Raw genomic sequence first — 12,024 nt, 5'->3', positions numbered from 1 at the left:
ATAAAAAGCTGGCCACACAGGGGCATTGGGAGTCTGTTCAAGAGATTCTAAGTAAATCGTGGCGAGGAGGGGGCTTGGAGGGGGAGGCTGAGCACCTTCTCCAACCACCCAGAAGCAAGCCAGCCCTGGGGCCAGCCTGGGTGTGTTTCTGTTCTGCACCTTGGGGCGGGGGGGGGGGGGGGCGGTTGGAAGGGTGCTGAGCAGAGGGAGTGATCTCCTGGGGCTCCAGAACAAGTCCACCTGGCCTTTTGTGGGGCAGGAAGGACGCTGGTAAGGGCACACACCTCAGCTTCCCCCATTGCCACACTCACAACGCAACCTTCCGGCCACAGCCCAGACCCTTGCCCTGCCGCACTCGCTTGGCCCCGGCAGCCTAGCACTTGACCCCTGGGCTTGCATGTATGTGGCTGGATCACTGCCCGTGGCAGCCCTAACTCATCCTGTGGCCAAGACGGAGCAGACTCACCGCCTTACCAAACTTTGGGCCTGGCAGCCCCAAATTCTGCAGGGGCCAGGCAAGCAAACGCTTCGGCTGCAAGCAACTTCTCTGTTCTTACCGACAGGTTCTAATCCCAAAGAAGGACCCAAATGGGACTCAAACCATTCGTGTTGCTGCAGATTTATTTAGCCAGTGGTAGAAACCCAGCTGGGCCCATATGGGACACATGTGTAACTGGCACACATCTGGAGAAAACCTCCCACCCCTCGCCCCTCCCCTCGCGCTCAGAGCCGTTCATTCCCAGAGTGTCCCGCTGTGAGCTATGTTGGTGGATCTGCCCCTTTGGGCTCCCTCTCCTGAGGCACAGCAGGACATGGAAACGTTGACCAGAGGGCAACAGAAAGCCTAGGACCTATTCTACCAGGGGTCTCCCCTCCTGCAGAACAAGGTGCAGGGCCAAGGAAGCAGCCTATGCATCGTGGAGGACATCTCACCCTTGCACGTGCAGGCTTCCCAATCTCCGGGAATTCCCAACATACTTTCTCTTTTAAAATTTATTTCTAAGTAATCTTTACACCCTATGTGGGGCTCAAACCCACAACCCCGGCACACTCCACCGACTGAGCCAGCCAAGTGCCCCCAACTCATACTATCACCTCCAAGAAATTCCAGGAGGTTTTTGGACAAAGCCAGATTTCTGGATTCAGATGATGGGGCAATGATAAGGCTAAGGGCCAACATTCATTCCTTCAAGACACATCTGGAAAGGACCAACTATGTGAAAGCTCATGCCGGGCACTGCGTGGGGTGTAGAGTTCAACATCTGGTCAGAAGCTTGGCAGGTAGACGGATGATCCCACCTTGATCCAAATGGGCCCCGCCTCCTTCCCTCTGGGGGAAGCTATGGGTAGACTCTCTCCTGCGTGGAGGGATCTAACGTTAGGGCTGCTCCCCTGCAGGGTGAGGAGGCAATCACACCAAAGCAGAAGTGTGGGTCCTTCCTCCATTAGGACACGCAGGCCAAGATGGCAGATGAGATGCATGGATGTTTCTAGACCCCAAAGTGCATGAGATCTCAAACAGAGGATTTGGGGGTGAGAAGGGGTAAGTTTGGAGGAGTCCCCATGGGTCTTGTCCACATGAGAGGCTTTCAAGAAATGAGGACTTTCTTCTTGAGAGGCCAACAAGAATCAAGCCTGAAAACCAAATGCGTTGCAACACTACTAGGGAAAAGGCTTCCGAGAGAGACAGTCACCCTCGGCACGCTATCTGGAACCTTGGGGTCTCTTGACGCTTATTGTTCAGGACCCCCCGATGTCCCACCCCAGGGGGAGATGACAATGGGGGGGATGGGCTCAGGGCACCATGTTCCACCACTTGAAGGAGAAGGGCTGCCGGCGCACGTTGGTGCCGCAGTGCACCTCCCCATGCAGCATGTGGTAAGGGGTGAAGTCGTCGATGAAGGTGCAGTGGAGGCCCAACGGCTCCAGCAGGGACCGCACCTTCTCCTCCAGGCAGCAGCGGCCGTCGATGATGGGCCCGAAGGGCTTGGGGATGCCCAGGTGCTTCCCCAGCACCAGCATGTTCACCTGCAAAGACGCGGGGTCCCGGGTCAGGGGCGACACTTCCTCATCAGCTCCACGTCAACACCCGCACCATACCTGGCCTGACCTGCGTCTGTCTTCCAGGCGACCCTGAAAACAGCTCCTCACTCTTGCATGCAGGGGAGAGGCACCGCGGTGGGGGAGAACTCTGGCCAGCTGTGCATTGCCAAGGGAGCAACCGCTGAGCTCCCAGGGACAGCTTATTCCCCCAGCGACCGCCCTCCTCCCTGGTGGATCCTGGCCGCGGCCATGTTTGTGCCGCAGAAGCCCAGCTTCCTACGTTGGAGCCGATTGGACCAGGGCAGACATCTGACCCACGCTGGACCAATCAGATTCTCTCTCTCTCTGACCCGAGTGGACCGGCCCAGTAGATCTCTGCCTACCTCTGTACCCGTGTGTATGTTTATATTCCTCCCCAGGAACAGAGAAGCAAAGGAAGCCAAGCTGGGGCAAGGGAAGGGGGAGGGAGCGGATGACGGAGACGCAGAGATGAGAGACGGTCCCAGGCCCCCCCCCCGAAGCCGCCACTGCAGCCATCCCTGCCCTCGGCATCCTTGCATTAGACCTCCTGCTCTGGCCGAAGCCGGCTCCCGTGGCCCCGTGTCTTGCAAGCACCAGAGGCACTTGCATAATTGCAAGCCTGCCTTAAACATGAGAGGAGGGGAAACTGAGTTTTGCAAATGGGGAAATCGAGGAGGGCGAAAGGACAGCCAGAAAGGGGAAGGGAGATGGGAGAGATGTAGCAAGGGTGGTGTGGACAGGCCCCCTGTGAGGCCCTGATGATGGGCGAGCTGAGTTCCTCTGTGGGGGGGGTGGGGGGGGTGGAGGTGGATGGGGGCTGGAGGAGGGGAGTGACAGGAGGGGAGGGGACGGGAGCTGGGTCATCTACAGCCACGCTACTCAAAGTGTGGTCCCCGGAGAGCAGCCTGAGCGCCACCTGGGTGCTGGTTAGAGGAGTAGCAGTGTCTCAGGCCCCGCCTCGGACCTGCTCAATCAGGACACATGGGGTGGGGCCCCAGCAGTCTACCTAGTCCAGAGGCAAAGCCCTCAGGACTCAACGGAAGACCACTGCTCCCACGAAGCCTTCTTGGATTGCCCGTCCTACCTCTCAGGCTGGAAGGGCTTTGTCCCACCTCTCAACTGCCACTTGGTTTTATTATACAAAAGACATCATTGGGATATGCCCTAAGAGAGGTGGAGAGAGTTTCTCTCTCACCAGATCAGACTCCCTCCTTGAAAGCAGCAAGCAGCCTTAATCATTTCTGTGTCTCTAACAGTGTACCCTAACTATATGGGGGATGGGGGTACAGCTGCGGGCTCAGAGAGAGAACACAAGGGACATCTGAGCTTTCAGCTGACCTGCACTGCGGGGCACACACCACCTCATGCGATCATTGGTTCACTCCACAAATATCATGTAGGTCCCTGGGGGAAGTGAAGGGCCCTTCCCCGATGGCCCCTGAACGAAGGGCTTCGCCAATGAACATCCCATAGTGGCCAGGACAGTCAGCCAACTAGAGCCCTTCTGGGGCCCATCGTGGGACCCCTGATTCTCTCTGCCACCCCCATCAGTCACCGTAATCCCAAACACGGCAGCAACCAAATGTCTCGCCCCTCTGGGGAGCAGAAGCGTGGAGCCTAATCTGATGAAACAGATTTAAGTCATGAACAGGGGCCTCACCAAGTCAGGGAAGAAGGCCACTGCCTTTCTCCTCTCAATCTTGAAGAGCTGAGGGATGTCGATGATGTCCTGCTCGGTCAGACCCAGCTCTCGCTTGAGTACCTCCCGGTTCCAGTCGATGCAGCTCTAAGGGGGGGTGGGTAGAGTTGGAGAGACCTTGCCAGCGTGCATCGGGGGGAACCCAAGAGGTCATGTCTGGTTAAGGAGACAGGCTTCCCAGTTGCCCGTAGACCAGCTCTCCACACAAAACGTACCTGTCCTTGGGTCCCACCCTTCACAGGCCCAGCCGACTCGCTGGGCCAGCTCCAGAGTTTTCCAGAGTGTTCCATCTTTGGCCCTCTTCCCTTCTCTAGATCTTTCACGCTTGAGGGGCTCTCCTTCAACCTCATGCTTGAAAATACCATCTAGACACAGACAACTCCCAAATGTCTGTGTCTCAGCCACTCTCTAGAGCTCTCTAGAGTTCTCTTTCCGGAACTCAGATTTACACATACAACCACCACTTGGCATCTTCGCCTGGATGTCTAATTGGCACATCAGATAGAACGCGTCCAAAGACAAACTCTTCATTTCCACTCCCCTCTCCAGGCGCCGCCCCCCCCCCCCCCCCCGGGGTCCTTCAGCTCTGTCATTGCAGCCAGCTGCTTGTGCCAGAAGCCTTGCTGTCGTGCCAGTGACTCCTTTCCCCTCCCTTCACACCCATCTTCAGCAGGTGCCGTGGGCTCCACCTCTAGAATCTATCCCCCGTGTGACCTCTTCACATCCCCTCCACTGCATCCACCTGGTGACAGCCACCCCAACCGCTGCCTGGTTGACAACAGTGGCTTCCTAATTGGTCTCCTTGCTGCATCTGCTTTGGGGCCGCGTGGCAACCATCATAATGACCTCCAGCTGCGTTAGTAGACTTGACCAAGGGCCTTGCTGCCCCTCTGAAACCCTTCCTTTGTTCCCGCATGAGGCCACACCTCCCTCCAGTTGCTAACAGCCAATGGCGAGTACAACAAGGACACTAAGGCAAACCTATTTCTGGGAGACAGGGGACTCCTCTGCTGGCCAACAGCGGCTTGGGGAAACCTCCACGGCTTTGCTAAACTTGTCTGAGACTGCACGGCAGTACAGGATGCCCCCCTCGGCCTTCCTCCCCTCCGCCCCCCCCCCCCCCCCCCCACTCAGGGTCTGTTCTCCCAGGTCCCTCCAGCTCCCTTCCTCTTTCTCGGGGACAGGCACTGTCCCTAATAGGATCTCTGCATGTTGAACCCCGTCTTGGCATTTGCTTCTTAGAAGAGAGTGCATTGGTATTCTGTTTGTCCTTCCAGAACCCCTACGTACCCTTCTCCCCTGCTCTGTGCCTTGGGAGGCTGGTCCTTGCCAGTCAGGGGCTCCCATGCCCTCTGGCTTCTGGTCGGATTCGGCCAATGGGGCACTGACAGGAGGTGGGGGTGATAGGGTGCAGTTGGAATATTTGCTCCTGCACCTACCTCACTGCCAGGTCACTGCAGGCTGGCCAGGACGGTCACAGCTCCTGTCCCACAGCCCTCTTTTCATGGTGACCCATCCCATCCCAGTTCCAGTACCCCCCGCCCCCCAACTAATTCCTTCAGGTCTAGGTGTCACCACAGCTCCCCTCCCCTTAGCCTGGGGACACTGCACAGTCCCCTATTGACTTCCTCCAATCCTGCCTGCGCCTTTGTAAATATTCCCTTGGTAAAGCTGTTCCACCGTTATCCAGCTTGAAGCGTTTCCTGCCGGGATCTGATGTCACCCCACCCACCCCTGCTATGAAATAATTGCTATATTATCAACACAGCAGCAGAGAGATCCTTTCAAAGCATAAATCAGATCGGGTCCCTCCTCTGCCCAAATCCCCTGGCGGCCTCATATCTCTGAGCCATAGCCAAAGTCCTTGTGGTCCCCTCCATCACTTGATGACCCAGCCTCCCCTCACTCCACAACCCCCTGGCTTGTCCCCAGACAGTCCATGCCCCTGCATTCTACCTCAAGGCCATCGTGTGGGCTGTTCCCTCTGCCTGAATGCACGTCCTTCCCACATGCACACAGCTTACCCTTCATTTCTCCAGGGGCAGAGGAGGGATTGGAGCCCCTCTGTCTGGGCCAGTTCCAGCCTGGGCTTTCACAGACCCCGAGCCTCAGACTCTGTCCCCGTTGCTGTCCCCAGCCACGCCCACCTGCCGCTCACAGCCCTTGGCCCTGTACCTGCACAAACTTGTTGTAGCTGATGAGGTTTGCATTGGAGAGGACCTGGTTGATGGAGACGGTGCTGATCTGCTCGTCACCTGTGAGGGAGAGACCGACACTAGACGAGGGGCAGGAACAGTGCCAGCGGTGAGGGTCACCTGCTCTGGGAGGCAGCCGGGCAGAGGCCAAGTTCACAGCTACTGGTCTTGTGAGACCAGCTCTCTGGTCTTTCTGGACACTGGGTAGGCACCACCCAGCAGAGCTCAGCCTGGCCACTGTGCGAGCCTGGGCGTGGGAGGAGTGGGAGGGACAGGTGACCACAGCACCGTGCACTTTAGACCTTTCTTTGAGTGCACGGGAAGTGGTGATGACTTTTACTGGAAATGCCCACCTGTTCCAGGGCACCGGGTGGCGACTCCTTTCGCCGAGGGGTGGTAGTGGGGCCGGTCACCCACCTGCCCATCAGTGCCAGCCCCGATGGACACACTGGACCCTGTCCCTGCCCTCCACAAGGCGACCGCCTGGCAAAGGGGCTTCCCGGAGGCCCAGCTTGGGGTCAGCCAGCTGGGGTCCGGTCCCAGCTCCGTCGCGTTCTTGCTGAGCCCCCTGGGCCAGTGACTTCCCCGACTTCCCCATGTTCTTGGGTATGGAGCGGGAGGGGACAGTAATCTGTGAGGTCAGCAGGGGAAAGGGCATGGAGCGTGGCCTGGGGCGTGGCACACGGCAGGGTGACTGACAAGCTGTGCTGGGCCTCCACGGCCACTGCTCCACAGGATGGGGCAGCACGGTGGCTGCGGGTGGCCTGACGGCTGTGAACGGCCACCGTCTCCTTCCTAGCTGGGCGGCTGGAATAACCGCTCGGCCTCTTCCTGGGTCTCATTCACGGTCAGTGTGGTCCTTCCAGGAAAGATAAACATGGTCTTGCCTCCACCTGGTACATAACACCTAGATTTGGGGCTTTTTAAGATTTAGGCTCAGAGGCATTTAGCCATGGTCCCTATGGGAACAACGGGGCGGGGAAGACTATTTTTCGTCTTACAGCTGGGGCTCCAGGGTGGTGGCGGGAAGGGGATGAGGATCTTAAAATGCAAAGAAAGGGACTGGAAAGTTCTACCTGAGCGCTTCTGAGTTCTGCAGAAGCTTTTCCCTTGGAGGTAGGTTTGGCCCAGGGTATCATTTACCACCTACGAGGCCAAGAAAATCTATGATCCACCCCTGCCCCCCAGCCAGAGGTTTTTGCCCGGAGACCCCCAGGGTCCCTGTCAGAGAGGAAGGCCCCTCTAGGAGCCACGCGGTCTTGGTGGGGAAAGGAATTTGAGCCAACAAGCTTGCCCATCCACTGTGGCCCACGCCAGCAAGCTCAGAGCTCCTTCTAAGCAGAATGAAAATGCGGGGCCCTTTGCTCAAAGAGCAGAGGAAAAAAAGTATCACCAAAAGTACTAAAAATATAACTTTGGCTTTCCTCCGCGGTCTCCCTCCTGCCCTAGCAGGTGGGGTGTTTTTTTTTTTTTTATTTTTTTTTTATCTTTATTTACTTTTGAGAGAGAGACAGAATATGAGCAGGGGAGGAGCAGAGAGGGAGACACAGAATCCGAAGCGGGCTCCAGGCTCCGAGCTGTCAGCACAGAGCCCGACGCGGGGCTCGAACTCACGAACCGTGAGATCGTGACCCGAGCCGAAGTCGGACGCTCCACCGACGGAGCCACCCAGGCGCCCCGCGTGTTGGTTTTTTTACTGGCTATCGGATGTGGCGCTCCCTCGGCTATGGGACGCCTGCGTGGTGGGCACGGACCCTCGCGGCAGCACTGGGAGCCCCACCTGGAACTTCACACGTGCTGCCACACATCCCAGCCCGTGAGCCACAGACGGGGCCAGACAGCTTCCCTTCCCACAGGCCCACCATCCCGAGCCATGGCCAACAGGCGCTCTCCAAGGGCCAGGGCAGCCTCTGCGCGGTGGACAGGAGGCTCACCCTTCCAAGCTGCCCACCACATCCCCTGTGGCCCTGCTAGTCCAGGACAGGGACAGTTAATGCCAGCACCCCCCTCCCAGATGCCAAGGGGCGTGTGCATCCAGGCCTGCCCACTCCCGGGCTCCTGCTGCAGCCGTCAGTGGGCAGGGGCGGGGAGGGGGAGGCCCGGTAGGCTGGGGCTCCGGGGAGCGAGGGGGGGTACAGGGGGATCTCATCCCCGGGAGGCAGCGGGAGGATTCACACACAAGGCACAGATTATTAAGAATTTCAAGAGAGTGAGAGCAGAGCATTAAACCTTCTGAGGGGAGGGCCCTGTCCGGTGACACTGGTCACGCACCCACGAAGCTGGCCACATCCCCGCCCCGGCCCCGGGCAGTGGGGGCTGGTGGGGCAAGGCGCGCGGTGGCAGTGAGGCTCTTGAGTTTTAGGGGACGGCCCTGCTCTAGAATTTTCCATCCCTCTCTCAAGCCCAAGGACGTGTCCTGCTTTAGGTAAGGGGGCAGGAAGGCTGGGCTGAGGGACACGGCCCTGGTGCTTACCGACAACCCCTTTGAACAGGAGGGCCCTGCCGTGGCCCCACTTCTGCTTTTCCTGGAAGAGCTTGAAGCAGGCGCCAGGACTGGCCAGAAGCATCCGGAAGCCCTGTGTGGAGAGGGCAGACCCGCCTGAGCTCCCCTGGCCTCCTGGAGCTCGTCCTTTGACTCGGACACCCGGGGACCGGCCGGTAACCCCGCTCCTTACCTTCCCGTCGGGGGCAGGGACAAAGCTCAGAAACTCATCCACGTGGCCCACGGCCAACCAGTCCACAAAGAGCTCCACTGGGGGCTGCACCCTCTGCGCGTGGAGGAAGTCCCGCACCACCTGCGTGACCCGGCGGCCACTGGACCTGCGGCCCGAGGGGTTAAAAAGAGTTGTTTCACTTTAAAAAGTCTATGCAGAAATGGAATGAAAGAATTCAAGGTTTCTGCAACATCTGAGCTTTTAAAATTGTATTTATTTTGAGAGAGAGAGAGAGAGAGTGCAGGGGAGGGGAGGAGAGAGAGAGAGAGAGAGAGAGAGAGAGAGAGAGAGAGAGTCCCGAGCAGACCACGCTGCGACACAGAGCCCGACGCGGGGGCTCGAACTCATGAACCGTATGATCATGACCTGAGCCGGAGCCAAGCGCCGGACGTTTAGCCAGCTGAGCCACCCAGGTGGCCCGCAAGGTCTGATTGTTGTTTTAAACAAAAAGACACGCACCGTTTTGTAAGCAGGAGAGACAACAAGCACGTACTCTTTCAATTCTGCTCGGGGGGAGCTCTCGTGCAGGGGCGGGACAGCTCGGTCCCAGTCACCCGGCGGGTGACCCACCGGGTCTTGCCATCCAGGCACATGCTCCGAGCTGCCCTCAGACCCACGCTCACGTTCTCCAAGAGCCTGATACTCAACCCTACCCCGCGCCCCGTGGCCAGGCGGCTCTTCTTTGAGTTTCACTTGGGTCTCTCTTGCCGGGGCCTCACCTTCCTGCACATCAGTGGGAAGAGAGGTGGACAAGGTCACCCCAAGAGGCCTCACAGCCCCGGCCTCTTATGCTCGCGAACGTAAGCCCCGTTCTTCGTTTGCCCTTCTGCAGAGGTAGCTACTGGCATGGCCCAAACTTCCTCTTTCCGTGGGATCCCGTGCTGAGGACAGTTAGTCCCCTCCAAAGCCTCTTGCTTCACCTGTTATTTGACCTCCAGTCTGTCCTAACTGCTTTGTTGAATTTGGTTGGCCCGATGTCTTGGTCAATGCCGCAGCCAATAACCATTACCACATCATTCCTTTTCTTTCACATCCGTATCTCTGTCACATGTGGAACAACAAATAATCTGTTATTCTGTGTGTGTGTGTGTGTGTGTGTGTGTGTGTGTGGTATGACATCTCGTTTTCTTTTCTTGCTTTTTTTTTTGGACATCTCATTTTCCATGTCCTATTCCTTCCTTCTCCTGTTCTCAGGAAAATACCTGATAGTAGTCATTTACATCATAGTATGAACAAGCTCTTGAAATAGAATTTCTCCAGGACTGTTGAGACTTGAGGCTTCTTCTTCCATAACTATTAATTAATAGATTGTATTAGCAGTATCGTTTATTTTCAGAATCAGAAGACCTAAGTTACGTCCTAACTGTGCATTCTGTGTGGTCTGTACCAGGTCATTCACCCTCTCTGGGCTCACTTATGAAATGAAAAGGCCGGACTGAATGTTCTCTTCGGTCTATGCCCCGTTTGGCCTTTTCAAACTCCCCAGGGTGAAGTACAGTGTCTGGTGAACAGCCCGCTGTACCACCATCCCCACATCTAGAACTAGAATTTTATCTTTCCATTCCGGTTCTCTCCCAGGAACAGAATGGTCCCTCACCACCCCAGCCACCGTCGCCGCCCTCCACCCCAGGAACACCTCTCCCTGCTCCTCTCTCACCCAGGCAGGTTGCCCCCGATGAGGATCCGCCCCAGGGGGTACTCTTTCCCATTGGCCACCACCGGGGGGCTGACCTCCAGGTTCCCGAAGGAGTCCAGGCCACTCACAGAGCTGTCTTGTGGTTCCCGCGTCACATAGCCGAAATCTGGACCCTGGCGAGGGGAACGGAGTCAGGCTAGCGGTGGGGGTCACCAGAAAGAGCTTGAACCACCTTGCTGGGCTCTGAGCTCCTTGAGGATGGGGCAGGAAGTGGCTGCCCATTCTCCAGATGGAAATACTGAGTCTAAGACTCAGTCTGACCTATTCAATATATTTTTTTAATGTTTTTATTTATTTTTGAGAGCTAGAGAGACAGAGCATGAGCTGGGGAGGGACAGAGGGAGAGGGAGACACAGAATCGGAAGCAGGCTCCAGGCTCTGAGCTGTCAGCACGGAGCCCGACACGGGGCTCGAACTCACGAACTGCGAGATCATGACCTGGGCCGAAGTCGGACGCTCAACCGACGGAGCCACCCAGGCGCCCCCTGACCTGTTCAATATTTCACACATGCGCAGGGTCCTATGTTGGGAAACCTGTGAGGCCAGGGCTACAAGATCATTTTTGCTGATGAAGAAACCGAAGCTCGGCGCGGGGAGGTGACTCATGAAAAGTCACATGCAGATGAGTAACTGAGCTGGTTGCTCTGATTGCAGAGCCTGTGTTCTTAACAGCGGCACTGCCCGCCCCCGCCCCCTTACCTAGGGCCGCCGGATTTAGGAAATAAAAATACGGGATGCCCAGTTACATTTGAATTTCCGGTAAACAAATACACTTTTAGTATAACTAGGTCCCGTGCGATGCTTGGTACGTGCCTATACCAAAAGGTTACTCGTTGCTTATCTGAAATTCAAATGTAACTGGGCATCTCTCGTATTTTTTTCTGGTCCCTCCTGTCCCTAAAGAACGTGGCTCCCAGTGCGGCCCCCTAGACCCTACGCCCTACACCCCAGTGTGGCTCTCGGGTAATGTCCCTCGGCCCTCAGAGCCGGGCGGCAGCCTGCGGCCTGGACACTCACCAGGATCCTTTTGTAAGGGAAGTCCTGTAGCTCTCCGTTCCTGGGGGAGTCAAAGACCACCGGGAAGGTCTTGTGTGGCGCCTGAACATAGCCCAGTTCCATCTCGTCCTGCGAACGAGAGAGACGCCGTGTGGACAATCCGCGCTCGTTTGGCACTGAGAACCTTGGAGAAGACTGTTCGTGCGGGTCCTTCGTCTCAGGCCTGCCTTGCCCTTCGGGGTGAGGAGGGGAGGGGTGTATGATGCCTGCTGGCTGGAGGAGGGGCTGGAGGCTCAGAGAGGGCACGCTTTTGCTCCGGTCACCCAGCAAGACAGGAGGGAATGAACGAGAAGGTGGATGTGACCCTGGGGGTGTCCCTGTGCCAGATCGGGGCAGAGTGGACACAGAGAGGGGCTCGGGGTGGCCCGACTTGGACAAATAAGTCACTGGACATCAGCCAGCACCTCTGGCCTCCACATGTGGTCGTGAAGGAAGGGCTGGCAGCTGGACAGGGCTGAGGGGACCCAAGGAGGTAGCCATCTGCCTCCTTCTCAGATCGCTCAACATTCAACCCAGTTCAATCCTAAGCCCTCTGGTCCTGGAGGCAGAGGTGGCTCAGCACCGATGAACTCTATATCCGATGAGAAGCTCACTGGTACG

At 57.3% G+C, this 12,024-nt stretch overlaps 1 protein-coding gene across 1 annotated transcript in view; it reads right to left on the bottom strand.

Annotated features, from left to right (window-relative positions):
- Window positions 1-603: 603 nt before the first annotated feature.
- The window catches only part of PADI3 (peptidyl arginine deiminase 3), a 31,326-nt gene continuing 19,905 nt past the window's right edge, over window positions 604-12,024 (bottom strand). The window contains exons 10-16 of the mRNA XM_045475817.1: window positions 11,386-11,493; window positions 10,330-10,481; window positions 8,634-8,778; window positions 8,432-8,534; window positions 5,939-6,018; window positions 3,725-3,850; window positions 604-2,028 (exon numbers count right to left, since the gene is read on the bottom strand). Of these exons, the coding sequence (XP_045331773.1) occupies window positions 1,795-2,028; window positions 3,725-3,850; window positions 5,939-6,018; window positions 8,432-8,534; window positions 8,634-8,778; window positions 10,330-10,481; window positions 11,386-11,493 (948 nt within the window). The 3' untranslated portion in view covers window positions 604-1,794. The remainder of the gene's footprint in view (window positions 2,029-3,724; window positions 3,851-5,938; window positions 6,019-8,431; window positions 8,535-8,633; window positions 8,779-10,329; window positions 10,482-11,385; window positions 11,494-12,024) is intronic.

The sequence above is a fragment of the Leopardus geoffroyi genome, chromosome C1 (assembly GCF_018350155.1).
Source record: "Leopardus geoffroyi isolate Oge1 chromosome C1, O.geoffroyi_Oge1_pat1.0, whole genome shotgun sequence".
Lineage (NCBI taxonomy): Eukaryota > Metazoa > Chordata > Mammalia > Carnivora > Felidae > Leopardus > Leopardus geoffroyi.
Note: the sequence above shows the minus strand (reverse complement) of the source record. Positions and strands in the feature narration are given on the sequence as shown.